Source organism: Chelonoidis abingdonii, chromosome 25 (assembly GCF_003597395.2).
Source record: "Chelonoidis abingdonii isolate Lonesome George chromosome 25, CheloAbing_2.0, whole genome shotgun sequence".
Taxonomy (NCBI): domain Eukaryota; kingdom Metazoa; phylum Chordata; order Testudines; family Testudinidae; genus Chelonoidis; species Chelonoidis abingdonii.
In genome coordinates, this window is record NC_133793.1 from 12938341 (window position 1) to 12956218 (window position 17878).

At 54.3% G+C, this 17878-nt stretch overlaps 1 protein-coding gene across 4 annotated transcripts in view; it reads left to right on the forward strand.

Annotated features, from left to right (window-relative positions):
• Positions 1-17878, forward strand: part of PTPRU (protein tyrosine phosphatase receptor type U) — a 281840-nt gene that overhangs the window by 126191 nt on the left and 137771 nt on the right. For all 4 annotated transcript variants that reach the window (XM_075060956.1, XM_032802871.2, XM_032802873.2 and 1 more), the window contains 5 exons: positions 5960-6231; positions 7581-7662; positions 9240-9355; positions 10106-10280; positions 12830-13123. In XM_075060956.1, coding sequence (XP_074917057.1) covers positions 5960-6231; positions 7581-7662; positions 9240-9355; positions 10106-10280; positions 12830-13123 — 939 coding nt within the window. The remainder of the gene's footprint in view (positions 1-5959; positions 6232-7580; positions 7663-9239; positions 9356-10105; positions 10281-12829; positions 13124-17878) is intronic.

The window sequence follows — 17878 nt, forward strand, 5'->3', positions numbered from 1 at the left end:
GGCTGCAAACGAACTCCATAGGGGCCTAAACTCACTCGGCACTTGAATTTTTGCTGTCAGAGTTTTCCCTGGCACCGAAGTTTCTGCCTCTGGGCATGTCTCTCCCTTTAGGCGTCCAGACTCCTGTCTCACGCCTAAGTCCTGGTGAACCGAGGGAACCTAGCACTTCTCCCAATTCATCGTACAGGGAGTCTCAGCACCGAATGCAGCCTCTGTGGAGCCCGTTGTCGTTGTTCCAGTGGCACCACAACCCGCACCAGCCTCACCTTAGCGCTATGAGCTGAGTGTAGGGCCTGGTGCCAGGACTCCTGGGCTCTGCCAGCAGCTCTTCTGCTGCCTCACTCAGTCCTTTCTCTGTTCCTGCAACTGTGAATGAGGATAATATCACATCCCAGGGAGCGGGTGGGGGTTGTGTGTGCGGGGGTAAATATGTTGTTTGTGCAGGGCTGTGAGAGTAGTGGATGGACGCAGGGGGCCGTGTACGCTGAGCGTTGTCTGGCAGCTGAATGGGCATCCCGGAGAGCCCAGGAGCCGATATGCTGGCGGTTGTTAAGCTAACGGCCTCTGAACGCTCTCGCTAGCTGAGCATGGTTTAAAATCAGCAGCAACTGTGTGTTAAATGATACGAGATGATGGAAATGGAAATGAAATGGTTCAAATCCGGCCGGGGACGGCAGTGACGATGCAGCTCAAGCAGTGAGCATTGAAGAAAAACAACCAGTGCGTCTCTGGTGCAATAGCAATTACCAGGGCCAGTTTTAGTGGGATCCTGGAGGCCGCATGGTAGCAGCAGGAGGAGGACGCTGAGGGGCTTGCTTGTGGCTTGGAAGAAGGAAGCTCAGGGCTCATCCCGACATGCTCAGGTTTGGGACCGCTGGCGTTTAGCCCCCGCTCTGCGTGGCTGCTGGGCCTTTGGGGCCTAATGCAGCATTTCCTAGATGGGCAGCGGGGCCCTTTGCGGGGTGTGTGCGTGCAGCCGGCAGGCTGTGCTGAAAGCAATGTATGAACCCTCTGAAGAGCCCAGGAGAACCTGCTTATCCACACTGCAGAGCTGTGCTTGGCATCCAGCTTTCCTGATTTAGCAGGGACAGATCTGAGCCTGCCCTATCGCGCTGAGTGCAGGGCTCTAGCTTCCTCTCCAGATGTTGGTATTGAACTTTCAAATGCTGGCGGGTATGGTGAGACACCCCTCCCCCAAGGCCTGGTCCAACCCCTTCCCGATGCAAAATTTTCCTGTTATCTCCTAATGAGCATCCCCTACCCCGCCATCTCTCAACACCTCCAACCCACCCCCAGAAGAGCCCCCTTCCCAGCTCTCTAATGGACTATTGAAACATTTATAAACTAAAAAAAGAAATGTGAGTTATTGGCATGGTTAAAGCAGGTAAACATTCACAAATGAGTTAAGGCCTCAGGTTCTGAAAGGTAAAAGAATCTCCTATAATAAGCAGCTCTGTATATCCTTCAGGACTAACCCAAGCTTAACAGCTGAGGATCTCTTGCTTATGCTTAGAAGACTTTGCCCCTCATATTTCAAACAGCATAGACACAGGCACAGACTTCCATTTTTCTGGGTGGGTGCTCCACTCCCTCTCCTCCCTGAGGTCCCAGCCCTCTCTACCCCTTCCCCATAGGCCCTGCCCTCACCCCGCCTCTCCCTGCCCTTATTCCAGCCCCTTCCCTAAGCACACCCTGCACTCACTCTGCCTCTTCCCGACTCTTCTCTGCCCCCTTCGGCCTGCCGCCGAACAGCTGATCAGTGGGTGGCTATTTTTTTTCACCAAGCTGAGCACCCACGGAGGCGGCACCTATGAATATAGAGATAAAAAGTTCCTTCTGGTGAGGCATGTTTAGTCTTGTCCCCTAGAGTTCAAACAGACGGGTTGGCTGCATGTCTCCTCTGCCTGGGTGTGAGGGGATCCATCAACAGAGTCTTGTGTTCTCTGATGTCCCGCAGTGGCTTGTCTGATGCCTGCAGAGCTTGTGTTGGGCAGGAGATGACAGCGTTTGGGAGACATTGGTATTTCACACGTGCTAACGCGACTCTCCTGGCTGTGGGGGGTTCTGGTTTCATAGCAAACACTTTTATCGTTCCAGAGCAAACACTTCAGCATTACCTTAGAATCTGGGATACCGACGTGATCAGTGGGATTAATGCAGGCAACAGTTTACAAGCATTTCATAAAATCCAAGCACTCGACACATCTCTCTAAAGTGAATCCCTGTATTAGCAACGCTAACGTGCAGCTGAATCAGGCTGGGGTCCAGCTCTGCATTTGACAATGTTCAGGGCGGCCTACGGGCCTGGACATGAGTTAGCACCTGGTCTCCCTCCACACGGCTCTGCTGGCTGTGAAGGCACGTAGGGAACTGAAACAGGCTGCGGGCAAGGCCCAGATTCTCCAGGGTATTTGGGTCCCTGCTGCCGAAATCACTGGGCGTTAGGTAAGAATCTGGACCCCATGTGACTGCCCCCATGATTACAACAGCAGGTTAGTGGCAGAGCTGGGAATAGAGCCCAAGACCCCTGCTCTGCCCACTAGACCACACTGCCTTTGGGAGCTCATTAAGGATAAAGACCCTGCAGATCTGGGATAAGTGACATGCCCCAACTCAGGTTCCAGGTCTCTGTCAGGCTGGGCCTGGGGAGCTGGTTTTCCTAATACCAAACCCACTCACCATGGGCTGTGTGAAAGTTGACAGGGCCTGGCAGATTGTTGGGTCTGGACTCTGGGAAACGGGACAAGTGAACAAGGAGGGTCAGAGGAGAAAAGCGTCCAGTGGAAAATAGGATCAAAGGCAGCAGGTGGGAAGGGAGGGGACTATGCTAAGGAAAAAACAAGTGGGTCTATATTCAACATGTGGGACCCCGACTTGTGGCAGCCTGGATCACAGGATGCTTCTCTGCCTAGCACACGGCACAGCCCGCTCTCCAGCTGGAAATGCATGTGCTTTAAATTGGGCAGCCCGCTGGGGGCAAAACCCTGGGCCAGATCCTCAGGGAAGTCGATCAGTGCTGTTCAGGTGAAGCCCCGGACCTTACACCCATTTTCGCTGGCTGAGGATCAGGAGTTTAGATCAGTTCTCCGCTTTTCCATCCTGGGGACCCTTCCCTCCCAAGACCCCCACCCCCTCAAGCTGGGACCCTCTCCCAGTTTGCAGTGCGGGGAGGGTTTGCTGACTGAGACCTCCTGACTCCTGTGTATGACCCTGTGGTTAGATCCCGGGAAGAGAGGACTCAACCCCTCCCTCCAAGCATCCAGCAGACCCTCCAATTCCCTGAGCCTTGCTCCCCCCTCTCCTCCCCATACCATAACCCACCCCAGTGCCCAAGGATCCTGAGGCGAGTGGGAGCTACACGGCCCTGGCTTGTTGACAGGACCCGCCATCACCCGGGTGATGACGAGTTTCCTGTCACTTGTGCAAGTTCAGGCCCGGCCGCGGTGTGTCTGACAGCCTGAGGAAGCCAGGCTGCTGTATCTGTGTCGGATTTCCCCTCCCTGCCACTCCACCCTGCGCTGCAGCTGCCTTGGGGCCTCTCTTAGAGTGCCACTCCTGCCAGGCTGTGATGCAGACCGTGCCTGATAGGCGGGCAGCCTAACCAAAGAGCCAGATACTGGTGCTGTTACCAGTCGGGGGAAAGCACGGTCCGGGGAACAAGGGATTTCCACCTTCTGGGCTGCCCTGAGGGCGGGGGCAGTCCCTGGGGTGCATCAGGGCAGTCCCAAGGCCTGCTTTAGTCTCACCTGCCTCCCTACAGGCCGCTCTACTGGAGCATAGAGAGGCTTGGATGGATTAGTTGTCGGTAACAGTCGATTTCACTGGACGCCCACAAACCAACCACAGATATTTCCATCTCTGGGAGGTGAAATGTACAGAGAGGCAAAATAAGAAAACTGCTGCTTCCGAAGTTACTAGCGTTTGATTTAAGGATACTTATTCTGTATGTTTTGGCAATTTGTGTTTTGACAGTTATAAAGCTTACGTTTTTTTCCATCAGTATCTTCGGTCATTAAATAATTATTGTCTCCCCCCTGTTGTCTGCCACCTTCCCCCCCATTTATTGCAGTGGTGAAAATTTAAATGGATAAAAATCAGGGTAAAATGCTTTCAAGTAAACATCTATGTTATCTGTTGAATTTCTACAAAAAAAAAAAGAAAAAAAAGAAAATTGAATTCTGGCCACACCCCATCCTGGCCTGACACAGCCCCCCTGCTCCCAGTATGCCCTGCGCTTGAGTCTGGGTGGGGGCATGTGTTTGGCAAGCAGTACATTAGCCCAGCCCACCCTAGACACAGGACTGTTGTTTCACCTGCTTGACTGTGTCTCCAATGTAAATTGAGCAAGGGGAGGCCAGACACAATGGAAGTACATTTACATGTAAGGTAAACAAAGCCATCGAACTAGCAAGTGAGGGAGATGGCACTTAATGATCATGCTGGGGGCCCTTATCCCAGGAAGCCTTCCTGGGTCTTCAAACAGAGAACTGGCCTTTGGAAAATAGAAGCAGAAACAGAAAGTGATTTGGGCATCCATCACCTGAGGGACACAAGAGGCCAGAGCTCTTGACACCTGAGAAAGGTGGATCCCTCAGCCCCAGGGGAACTAAGAACTGACTATAGGTGAGAAACCTGCTTAGACAATGATTGTAACTTGCTGAAGTTAAGTTTTAGACGCTAGAAAGCGTGTTTGGTTTGGTTGTAACTTTGTCTCTTTCACTCTGATTTGAAATCATGTAAACCTCTGTTGTTAATACATTTATTCTTCTTTTACTACAAAACCATCTCAGTGCTGTTCTAGCGAAGTGTGGGTCGGCAGCTAACCTAGCAGGCTGATGGGGACTCTGGGTCTCTTTGCAGGCGGCAAACTTAATAACTTCTGTGAGTGCGCAATGAGAGAGACTGACCGCTGCAGAGAGACGTCTCTAGGGAGCTAAAGCAACAGCAGCCACCGGGCGCTTCCCTTAATCCTCTCCCTCACGTGGGAGGGTCAGTCTTCTTCCATTGGCTGTAATCTCTCCTGGCAGGCTGCACGGCTGCGGGATGACGTTGAGGCTGGGGAGGGGAACAAGTAGCAAATTTAATAGGTTCTTTGCCCCAGCTAATAACTCATCGAAACATCAGTCACTGTCTGAGCAGTTTTTCTGGGCCAGCCATCTGCTTGTGAAACCGGGGAGATGTCAGAGCTCGTAGCAATGATTTGCCAGGAGGAGCCTGTTGAGCCAAAGGAGACACATCAATCGCAAAAATAGCATTTACCTGCATTGCATAGCTCATCCTTCAGCCCCTCTGCCCGGGAGCGGGAGGAGCTGGGTTCAGGGCCAAGTTCACCATTGCCTTGCACGTTGCATAGCCAGCTCGTCACTCTTCCAGGACCCGAGCTAGCTAGATGAAAGTTATCTTGGGAACGCGAGCTGGAGCTGCAAGCACACTCCCTGACTGCATACACAGGAGAGCCATGCAAACAAAGACAGGACACGGGAGAGCCCTTTGGGCCTAGGAGGGGGTGGAGACAAGAATGGGGAGGAGAACGAGCCACTGGCAAAAGTGGCTTTGAAGGGGGAGTGAGAGGGTGCTGGGATCTGGCCGGCTGCACCAGTGGTAAGGGGGGAGAATGAAAGAAGAAACGAAGAGCTGAAGTGCCCAGGTCAGTGGCCCAGGCCACGCTGTAGCGTCACACCCAGTGCTTGGCGGTAACAGGTTTGGCTCCCAAGGTGGGCAGAGGCAGTGGATTGGAGCATTGCTGGCTGGCATGGCAGGATTCATGCAGCTGAGAGTCCTGGTATGGATGGAGGGGTCCCAGAGAGAGGGTTGGGGATTCAGCAGGCGGCGGGCACACAATGGCTGGGGGCTAGACTATGGCAGATGTGGGCAGGGAGTCTGACGCGCACAGATCCCCGGGCGACTGGGTACCGCTGAGCCGGTAAACCCTCCTCATTCTCCTGTCTCCGCCTTGCAGGTTCCTACCTGGTGGTCAACTCCTCCCAGCATGCGCCGGGGCAGAAAGCTCACCTCCTCTTCCAGACGCTGAGTGAGAATGACACCCACTGCCTCCAGTTCAGCTACTTCATGTACAGCCGGGATGGCCACAGCCCTGGCTCCCTCAACGTCTACGTGAAGGTGAACGGGGGCCCGCTGGGCGGCCTGGTGTGGAATGTGTCCGGCTCCCATGGGCGGCAGTGGCACCAGGCTGAGCTGGCGGTCAGCATGTTTTGGCCCAACGAGTACCAGGTGAGTGGGAAGCATCTCTCATGACGGGAGGTTGGGAGATGGTCTTGCAGAGGCTGCAGGGTGATTTGGGACAGTAACTGAGCTGAGCAGGCCATGGAGGAGAGAGAGGCCTTTGAACTCACCACCACACAGCCCTCCGGCTGGGCGCCAAGGGACACCGCACTCAGGCAATGCCCCTTCCTACTGCAGGGCCTGATCATGAGCCCATGGGAGTGCCCTGGGCCCTGCTCCTGAAGAACACACACAGCTGCCTCTTGATGATCCACAACCCCCCTTGTTATTCCAGCCCTGGACCCCCCCATCGCACTGATACCCCTCAATCCCAACCCACAGCCCCCCTGGCTATTCCAGCCCAGGGCCCCCCCATTGTACCGGTGCCCCTGAATCCCAACCCGCAACCCCCCTGGCTATTCCAGCCCTGGGCCCTGCCCCCCATTGCGTTGGTACCCCTCAATCCCAACCCACAGCCCCCCTGGCTATTCCAGCCCTGGGCCCCCTCATCACACTGCTACCCCTCAATCCCAACTCACAGCCCCCCTGGCTATTCCAGCCCTGGGCCCCCTCATCACACTGGTACCCCTCAATCCCAACCCACAGCCCCCCTGGCTATTCCAGCCCTGCCCCCACCCCCATTGCACCAGTACTTCTCAATCCCAACCTGCAACCCCCCTTGTTATTCCAGCCCTGGGCCCCCGACCCCTCTGCCTAGCTCTGCCAATGCCCCTCACTCCCAGCTTGCAACCGTGTGCCATCCCAGTCCTGCCCCCAAGTGGTGCTGCTGCCTAGCCAGAGAAGTGTGCCCCTTTCCTGCTCTCCCCGGAAGCTCCGGAGGTCCAGTCTTGAGAAGCACTGACGTGGTGTCTGTCTGAGCTGCTTAGTGCCGTGAAGGGAGAGTCTTGTGGGAGCGCTCTGTGCTCAGCGGGTGGCATGTCTGGCTGCCAGCCAGGCTGGGTGTACCAGGAGAGTGAGCCCCCCTCTGTATTTTGGCTCCTCGGCTTCCCAAGTGCCCGGGAGGCGGTGAGGGGCAGCGCCGACGTGAAGAACTGTTAAAATGAACAGACATCTAGTTTCCTTTTGGTAACAGTTTGATCCAAGCCAAGACATGGACCCAGGCTGCAGAATTCAAATTTGGCTCCAGAGCCCTAGTCCCAGGCAGAGTTTGGGGCAGTCGGCTGCAGAGATTTGGATCAGCCTGTTGTTAAGATGAGACCAGCCCCATGATTAAGATGCTGCCTCCCCCCTGGGCTTGGGCTCAACTCTGCTCATCTCTAGGCCCTTCCCCTGCGAGTGTGACCGTGCCCATGGGGGCAGCGGATCACGGTGACAGGCATGTGTCTGGTTGCCCCCAGGTCCTGTTCGAGGCGGTGATCTCTGGTGAGCACAGAGGATATCTTGGCTTGGACGACATCCTGCTCTTGAATTATCCGTGCTGTGAGTATCGCAGCACCCTGGCTCTAGCCCCCTTCCTGACAGTCATCCTGTCATCGGAGCGATCACACTGCCAGTGATGTGTCCCGCTAAGGAGCCATTTGGCAGGACTCTGGGAACTGGCTGCTGCCCCGTGAGCATTAACGACCCGCTGTCGGAGCAGGGCCAAAGGGGGATGTTCCAGGAGCAGCTGCCGCCGGGGAAGGGACATGGAGCTCGGGGTTGTGAGGGGGGCGTCTTTCATCAGCAAGGAGCATGGGCAGCCTTCTCCTAGCCAGAAAAGTAGGAACCTCAGGGGCTGGGAACCACTGGCTAGTGGCTAGCGCTGAGCAGCGCCAGGTGGGTGAGCTGCCTCGTGAATGGTGCCTGGCAGGACTGCTTGGTCACACTGAGCCCCGTGCATGCTGGGCAGGGTGCTGGGCTGATGCCCAGCGGGGCAGATGTGATCAACAAGGCTGAGATATTTATCTTACTGTGGAGTCCCCAGGCTTTGAGCTCAGGAGCTGGCAGCACTGGGACTCTTGACACTGCAGGAGATTGCTGAATCTCCCCCTGATAAGTCTCTACATCGACAGGACACAAACCCCAGCTCTGCTCCCCCTGGGAGAACGCAGGCCAATTGCCAGGCCTCCATGTCCCCTTTTAAAAGGAGAAAGGAACAAGTTAACAGGGGCTGCCTGCTGGGGAAGGGAGCTAACACCTGGCAGACAGGATGAGGCAATGGAGCGCAATGTGCACCTGGGTCCCCTCACTAAATGGTGGCCCTGCAAAGCCAGACAGTTCCAGTGTTGGTTGGGAGTTCACCCCCTGCTTCTGCCAGCCCTGGCACCGTCCCTGCAGGGAAGGAGGGCCTGCAGGAAATCAGTGCCATCCAATGGAAAACCCTTGCATGGCAGGTGGGATTTCAAGGCTGCCAGACTGTACTGGCTCCTGACTTGCAACTGAGCTTATGATATCACAGCAGTCTCCTCCATGTCTTAAGTTTTCATGGCTACGCTGCCTTCCCGACAGCCCTTTCGTTTGTGGTTTGTATACCCTGGAGTGGTTGCACCATAGAATATCAGCAGTGAGGATTTGTATATCCAGGCTGCAGACCTCGCTCCATTGAGTCCAGCAGTCTGTGTCTGATGGTCATCTGTCCCTCCCACAAAGCACTTGGCTGTTTGGGCCACATTGCAGCTATGGGAGAAAATTCCTTCCTGCCCCCCAAAAGAAACGAAGTCTTGAAGCATGAGCACTGATTACACCTAACCAATCCAAATGGTGGAGGAGGGAGCCACAGACTTTGGATCTGAATATTGGGTTTTTTGATTCAGGCTCTTAGCTAATGAATATTGATTATTAAATGGTTAAGCTCCTGGTAAAGCCATGAACCTGGAGCAGGAAAGCAGCACACTCTGTAGCCACATTCCAGCTGCAGCCGCAGAGCCTGGGGTGGCTTTGTGCTTCTGGGAGCCAGTACCTTGTGTCGTGGGTGCATTGGAGAGCTCGCCAGGAAGAGGAAAGGGACTGGCATGTAGCTGCAGAGTAGCCCAAGTGCCTGGATCCCTCTGTGACTATTTACCCCTCTGTTCTGGCAGCCAAAGCGCCTCATTTCTCCCGCCTGGGCGACGTGGAGGTCAACGCCGGGCAGAACGCCACCTTCCAGTGCGTGGCAGCCGGGAAGGCATTGGAGGCAGAGAGGTTCCTCATGCAGGTAACTGAGGGGTAGTGGGGTGTGGGGGAGTCTCGTCTGCCAGCATAGAGCCTTTCGCTGGCTCCATTGCACCCGCCGGAACTTCCTGAGATGGAGTTGGCTCGTTCCCCGCCTCACTGCCGCATGGGGGCTGTGACTGGCTCAGCACTCGGGGGGCAGGGCTGCACGGTCCACTCTGGAGAACAGGGAGGGGGAAGGAAGTGAACAGTGAGGGATGGGGTGGGGAGCCCTCCCCCTATTTGCCATGGGAGTACCATCCGAAGATCAAAAACTACAGATAAGGGCGATCCCCCCGCCTATAACCAACCCTCCCTCAGAGGCCCAGCCTGCTGCCGTCTCCCAGGCAAAGCGTCTTTCGCGACCAGGACTAGACCCCCAGGTAGGAGTGGGAGATATGGGCCGTTATAGCCCCAGACCCATAACCATGCCCCTCCCCCTGCGCCCCTGCAGTCTCGTTCCCAGCCGTTCCTTTGGGGGGCGAGGGGGAGCAGCGTGCTCCCACCCAGAGCGATGCCCTGAGCTGCTCCCCAGCGACCCCTGTGGCTGTGTAGGGAGCAGCCCTGAAAGGGCTCTGGATGGCTCAGCAGGTGAGGCTTTCAGGGAGAACCCAGTGGGGAGAAACAGGATGCTCTGTCAGACCCAGAGGGGATCATCCTCCTGCCTGGGCAGCGGTGGGGAGCAAGCACAGGAGGGCTGGGAAGCATGAGCTGCCTGGGGATCCCCCCAACTTCCTCTCTCTCTGGCTGGCAGAGGCAGAATGGAGCTGTCGCCCTAGCTGCCTCAGTGAAGCACATCAGCCATAGAAGGTTCCTGGCTACCTTCCAGCTGGACCAGGTCTCCAAGGTGGAGCAGGATCTTTACCGTTGCGTCAGCCAGTCCGTGCGGGGCTCCAGCGTCTCCAACTTTGCCGAGCTGCTTGTGAAAGGTGAGGGTGACGTGCGCTTACACTCGAGGAGGGGCCTGGAGCGGAGGATCTCAAAGTGTGTTACAAAGCTGTCATGTGAACTCAGGCTATTAACTAACGTGATGCTGAACATGAGAGGCCAAGTAACATTTAAAAGGTATTAGGTGGTTATGGTGAACCCTCCCCTTTGCTCTCCGGCCAGGGTTAACCATGGCCACCACATTACTGTCCTTGTCTACATGCAGGGCACAGTTATGTCTGACGTGGTGTTAGCTAACCTGTGGGAATTACCGTGCCCTGTTTGCAGTGTGAACGTGGCCTGCCTGCTTCTCTCTGGGATTCATCCCGGCCCGGGCTGCTTGGCACAAACTCGAGCCAACATTCTCAGAAGCGGCAACTGACCCTGGGCCCTTCTGTTTCCCGCGGCTCAAGGCCTGCTTTTCCGAGGCACCGAGCACCTGCAAATCCAGGGGCAGTCAGTGGGACTTGGCACTTCTGAAACCAGATCTGAGGTGTCTTGCTGACAACTTCCCAGGGAGTTGAGGTAGTGCTTCATCCTGAAGGGTCCTAACCTGCTGGAGTTGTATGAACCCAGTGAAGTCAATAGGAGCCTTTTCTTGATTTGACTGGGCACTGGAACACGTTATATGCATCTCTTCTCCCTACCACTGACATGCGTCTGCCTCTGGGGTGGAGTGCTGTAGCTGTTCAGCAGTGCACTCCAGTACTGTGCGGCCTTGTATTATGGCATGTGCAGTTAGCTCAACACAAAGCAAGGGCGATGTAAGGACTTAGGAACATAAGAACTGCCAGATTGGATCAGGCCCAGTGTCCATCTAGCCCAGTGTCCTGTCTCTTGACAGTGGCCAGCAGCAGCTGCTTCAGAGGAAGGTACAAGAAATCCTGCAGTTGTGAGGCCATTGTGAGATAACTTGCTTCCTGAGGTTTTTTCCCCTAACCTCTAGTAGTAGAGGTTAGCTTATGCCCTTAAGTACGACCTCTTAGTTATTTGTTAAATTTGTATTATGATTAGTGGTCTTCTTAAATTGCAGAGAAATCACAGCTTTTTTGCGGGTAGATCACGGCATACATAGCAAATTTAGTGGATGTTATGTATGCTGTGACCAACCTGTGAAAAACGTGTGATTTTATTGTAGGGGGCATGTGGTATTGCCATCCTTACTTCTCCGCTGCTGCTGGCGTTGCCTGAAGCTGGCGGTGGGAGAGCAGCGGCTGCTGTCTGGGCGCCCAGGTCTGAAGGCAGCGCTACCACCAGCAGCAGCACAGAAGTAAGGGTGGCAATATCATGCCCTTCTGCGCTCTCCCTTCAGAGCTGGGTGGCCGGAGACCATATTTAATGGGGGAGACCATATTTCACGGTCCATGATGCGATTTTCATGGCTGTGAATTTGATAGACCCCTAATTATTATAACTGATCGCCTTGGTATCTGGATACAGGTCCAGTCCCTTTTAAAATCCTGCCTCAATGCTATGCAGTAGCTATAGTTCCACAGACTAATTGTGCCATCTCTCAATACCCAGTGGGAGGAAGGAGTTTTTTGCTTAGCACAGTGGGACCTCACTAATTCTCACTGACTGGCTTTTGCGAGTCAGCAAACGCAGACGATTAAAAAGGAGGCAAAAGAATGCATCCTCCAAATGTACCGTGTTCGTTTATTTTGACGGTTGTGGCGAAGCGTTAATTATTGATGACAGAATTTCACAGCACCGTGGCAACTGCTTCGAAGCATATTCTGTTAAAAAAAAAAACAACAACCCCCCCCCCCCACAATGAAGTTCTGGTCACATGAGACCTTGCTGCTGCCTATGCTGTTAAACCTCAGAGGAGCGTGTGTGTGTGCGCGCGCACGTTCTTATGCATTCGTGACTGCTTTATTTGTAGGTGTGAATTCTAAAGAGTTTTGCTGTGTTCAGGACCGAATCGTGCTCTCGGTTCCAGCAGTATAAATCCCCTGCTCTCACGCTGCTGCCACACACCAAAGACGATGACAGAGTAAACTTGTCAACGAGGAGAAATTTGCAACCTAGCAATGGGCCAGGTTCTGCTCTTGTTCACAACAGAGTGAATCCGGAGCGAAGGCAGAGCGGCTGCTCTTAGAATCAAATTGGAGCCGGCATCCTTATTATGCCAGGGTCCTTTGAGCTAAATGGTAAAGAAGAAAGTCTGAATGTTAATTTAGTCCCTCTTTGTGTTCCGGCAGCACTCGAGATCAGCTCCCCATTGTGCTCCGGGGAAACACACGGCAGTAGGTGCTTCTTGGTCCAAAGAGCTTCCAGTATGAATAGATGAGACAGGTTGAAGGTGGGAGAAATGATTGTTATCCCCTTGTTACAAATGGGGCACTGAGGCACAGCGAGGTTGTGTCTAGGACACACAAGGGGTTGGTGGTAGATCAGGGAACTGCACCTGGGTTTCCTGAGTCCTAGGACACCACTTCAAACCACAAGTTGTGCAGTATGGTTGATGGAAAGACGATGGCTCTCAAGGGTACGAGCACCAGTGAAGCAGAAGGGGAACGTTCCATTCACCCCTTTTATCTTTCTCCAGAGCCCCCTACGCCCATCGCTCCCCCCCAGCTGCTCCGAGCAGGCTCCACCTACCTGATCATCCAGCTCAACACCAACTCCATCATTGGCGATGGCCCCATTGTGCGCAAGGAGATCGAGTACCGCATGACCTCGGGGCCCTGGTCGGAGGTCCACGCCGTCAACATGCAGACCTACAAGCTGTGGCATCTGGATCCCGACACGGAGTACGAGATCAGCGTGCTGCTCACGCGGCCGGGGGACGGAGGGACTGGCAAGCCGGGGCCACCCCTCATAAGCAGGACCAAATGCGCAGGTAGGCACCCTCCTTAACGCGGGAGGCTTCAGGCTATTGGCTGGTCCTTGATTGACAAGAATTTGCCTGGGTATCTATTGGCTGTGGTGTAAAACCTGGGCACAATATTTTCTGGGCTGGTGACGGTCTCTTTGGTTGTTCCAAGGTCCTGGTCAGGGATATGGAGGGAATGTTTCCCAGGACTTTGTGCTTTTCCTAGTCATCCAGCGGCCCTGAACTTCCCCCGTCCTGCTCGTATATTGGTATATTGGGGCTTGTCTACACTGGTAGAATTATACCACTATAGTTATACCAGCATAACTCCCCATGTGGCCAGTCTTATTCTGGTAAGTTTAAACCACTTCCAAAGCGGCATAAGCTCAACTGGAAAAGGCCCCTTTTATACTGGAATGAGTGTCCATGTGGGGGGTGGAAGGGCAGGATAGGGCCCTGCTGTTTATTTCACACACAGCCTAGGAACAGGGATGTGGTCCAGTGATTACAGGAGGAAATGGAAGAGCAGGACTCCGGGGTTTCATTGCCAGCTCTAAGAAGGGAGTGAGGTCTAGCAGTTAGAGCTGGGGATGGGGTGTTCAGGATTCCTGGATTTGTTTCCCTGCTCTGCCACTGACTCCCTATGTGACCCCAGGCAAGCCACTTAACCTTCCCATGTTCGTTAAAGCTGAGAAGTTGTGGCAAAGGGCCCTATGTCCGTGACTGTTTCCTGTGGTGAAGTCTTTGCCGCTCTTGTTATGGCATTATCAGTTTGCAGTCACACAGGTATTAACCACCAACCCAGGCTGAAGGAAAATCGAAGCGCCCCAAAGAAAACCCTCCTGGCACAGGAGCCGGCTCTGCAGTCTGGATTTACTGTTTAATACACTAACGGGCTGCAGTAAACTGACAAATGATTGTTGCTTCAGCAACTGGGTAAAGCAACAGTCAGCACTCGCTGGCAGCAGGAGGATTAATAACAGCCCAGAACAATGAGGTTTCGCACCCGCCATAACTCAGCTCCAGAGCAGCCGTTTCTTAGAGGCAAGTTGATAGAGCAGTCGCGGAGGTGCCGAGTGGGTTAAAAGGCAGGGGAGGACCATGTGTGAGCAAAGCGCTGGGGCGGCTTTCTGAGCTGGGCGGGGGACAAAGGAAGCACAGAGGGGCTTCAGCTAGCTGGTGGCCCCACTGCGCTAGTCACACACCAAATGAGCATCCCTGGCCTTCAGAGCTGGCAGGCTGAGAGATGGGACCATACTAATGGGTGGGGGGAGACGGGCTAACAAGAATCCCAAGGGAGTTGGGAGCTTTTCTGAGTCTGGCAACATTTGGGTGCTTTCGTCCTGTGAGACCTTCCTGCTTCCACGTTCGTTCTGTCGGGGATGCGACGAGAAGGAGCCCCAGAAAAGTTTCGCAATCTTTCCAGCCCCAACAAAATGAGGTGCACTGCAAATAACAATGAACACTTGCTCGATGATGCTTGTATAGCCCCATCATCCCAGCCAATGAGGACCTCTCACGCCTCCCAACGCCCCACTGTAAGTGACTTACGTAGATTCAGACGCAGGAAGTCGGCAGCAGAGCTAGTCCAGAAAAACTGAGTTGCAGAGTGGTGCTTTAAGCACAAGCCCATCCTTCCTCAAGTGGCAGCTTCTAGCTGACCTGGACTCCAACCCTGTGGAAACATGTTCCATCACAGGGGTGGCCAGCTGGCTGGTTTTCGAAAAGGGGACCTGATGATAATGTCCAGTCAGATCTACTGACTGGACAGCCAGTGTCTGGTTACTGCGGGCAGGAGAGGCAGGGAGGTGCTCAGTCATCACCCGTGCCAGCCCTACTCATCTGGGACCGCCTCCTATCTGCGTGGGGTGGCGGCTCCACAGGTGAGTCCCTCCCAACCCATGCGGGGGGGGGGGGGCAGGGAGAGGGGAAGAGCAGCGAGTGACAGGGGGAGGGGAAAAGAGCGAATGGGGGGGCCTCGGGGGAAGAGGCAGGGCAGAGGTGAGACCTGGAGGAAGGGGTGCGGCAGGAGTGGGGTCAGGGGGGGACAAGGCGGGGCAGGGGCAGGGCTCCTGGAGTGTCTGGTTTTTATATATTACAAAGTTGGCAACCTGAAAGGGTCCCTTGAGATCATTGTGACATTCAGGCTGCATCAGCAGATGCTTCCAGAGCCCATTGTCTTCTCAAGCTCCAGGCTGCACAGCGCCCTCCGGGTGGGAATCAGTGGCGGTGCAAGTCCAGGAGCCGTTGGCTGCATGTGGTCGCAGAACTTCAAAGGGCAGCTGCCACAGATCTGCCGCTAATTGACTTTTGAGCAACAGCATCCTGCGGCATTGGCTCTGCTCTTTTGTTCCTTCACGGCGAGCCTTTCATGAGGGTTGGCTGGGTTGTCACTGGAGGAGCATGACTCCTAGCATGACTCCCGTCCCTTGGAGACTGGGGCACAATTACCTGGATGGCAGAGGCAGAGGACTGGCCTGAATTCGTTCCAGGGCAGCAGCAGCATCCAGGCTGGGATTTCCTCCATCTCACCTGGCAGAGGCCCAAACTTTGCTAGCAAACAGTTCCCCGGCCCTGACCTCTCCGTCTCCTTGATCCGAGATCAAATGCAGGGAGCTGGCTTGCCTGACTGGTAGCTCAGCTGACCTAGTAAACAAACATGTGCCACGAGAGGGCTGGCTAACGAAGCCTGCACTCTAATCAGACTCGTTAAATGCTGGCGGCGTGCACTGGGTAGGTCTGAACCTTAAAGCACAGCAAATGGACAGTGCTGATTCAGACTCAGCAGCATTGATCGTCAGTGCGTTAGTAAGAACAGCATCCTGCAGCTGCCCGCGTGACACTTGATACAGAGGCAGGGTGGATCAGCGAACTCCCTATAATGGGAAGCACAGTCTGTGTCGAGCATCGCTCCTTAGAAATGGGTGACTCACAGAAGTGTTGGCAAGCCTCCAGATCAGGGATGGGCTTGAGCCTGACCCCGACTTGGATCAGAACCTCCGCAAAGCTCCTGCAGCCTGATGGAGAGAAAGATTGGCCTTGTGTCTGACACAGCGCTGGGAGCAGATCTCTGACACAGCGCAGGCATCAGGGTGTCACTGCGCCATGATTGACTTGACGATGAGGGGGTTGGCCATGAAGATGCAAGTGCGGACACTCTCCAGTCCTTTCAGTCTAGCTTGCGGGAGGAAGGTCAGCTGCACAGGCGTCAACTGTATAAAAAGGAGGGCGGGTGACTCCCTTGCCCAGAGGCAATGTGCCCATTTCTCTGACTTTCAGGCTGGATACGTGGGGGAAGCTCCCTTCATTCTCCTGTGCTTGGTTTTAAGCAGACTGCGGGTTTTTTAACGTTTGCTTACACATTCATCAAAATATTTGCCCTGGTGGCTAACCTCATTTTAAAGCAGGAGAAAATCTGGATGGCTGTATTTTGGAATGGCCCAGGTGACTGTGTTTCGGAATGAGCTGCCTGATTGTGTGACCGATGACAACATTGTGTACTGTGCCTGTTGAGAAATCATGAACTGTACTCTTCGGTAGCACCGTCCTTCTGCTCTGCCCCATCTCTGATTATGCAGCTCATTCTTTCACAGATAGGATAAACAGGAGCACTAAGAAGTTGAGTGACATGATCAAGGCTATGCAGTGAGTCAGTGGCAGAGCTGCGAATAGACCCCCCCCCCCGCCACCAGGTCTCTTGACTTCCAGGGGGGCTGCTTTCTTTTGCCTTCCTCTGCAACATCAGCTATGGGTTGAAGCCAGAGGCAGGATATCGGAGCATATGGAGCAGTGCTGTGACCCAGTGTTGCAAGGCCCAGACCTACTTCAGCTTCCCACGTACAGATGTTGTCACAAGTGATACCTCTTCAACAACAGGAGCTCTGCTGGGTGGTGGCTCCGAAACCCATTCCTTCCAGGGTTTCACAAACAGCGAGGGAAAAAATGCTTCTGCCCCATGGGACCATTCGGAAGGAGGCAGCCCCTGTTTTAAAGACCTCCCCCATGTTGGTTGCCTTGACAGCGGGTTGCATGAGGTCACAGACGACAGGAGGTGTTCCAGGGCTGGCGTTTCAGACACTCCATGGCAACAGACTTCCTTGGTGTGCTGGGGATTCAACTGCTCAGTAATTGAACAAAGTCAAAGGGAACAAGCTGACATTAAGGAGGAACACGACTGTTGCATGTCTGGGTCCCCTTGAAATAGCTGCGTTTACAAGATGATCCATAGCAGCCGTTTGCTGGGAAGTGATTGCAGGCTGACAGCGAGGGAGGCATGGACTGCGTTCTCCGGGTTTGTTCCATTCCCCCCCACACCTCTGCCCTCTGTTGGTTGAGGTGAAATGGAGCCTATAAATTAAACACGTGTGAATGCTTGGGCTCCTTGCACTGGGGAAGTAATGGGAGCACTTAACCTTTCTGGGAATGAGTTTGTTTTTGAGTTAGCAGATCCTGAATGTTATTTACAAAGCGATGTTGTAGGCGTCCTTGTCACGTCTCCGCGTGCACGGGGAGTGGGGGTTGTGAAGGAAGCTCAGTCGCTGCTGACTTCAGGTCCCAAAGAAAACAGTTCGCTGATGTTACATACCTTAGGTGAGCGCACATGGAAGATGTAAGAATCATAGAATATCAGGGTTGGAAGGGACCTCAGGAGGTCATTTAGTCCCACCCCCTGCTCAAAGCAGGACCAACCGCAACTAAATCATCCCAGCCAGGGCTTTGTCAAGCCTCACCTTAAAAACCTCTAAGGATGGAGATTCCACCGTCTCCCTAGGGAACCCATTC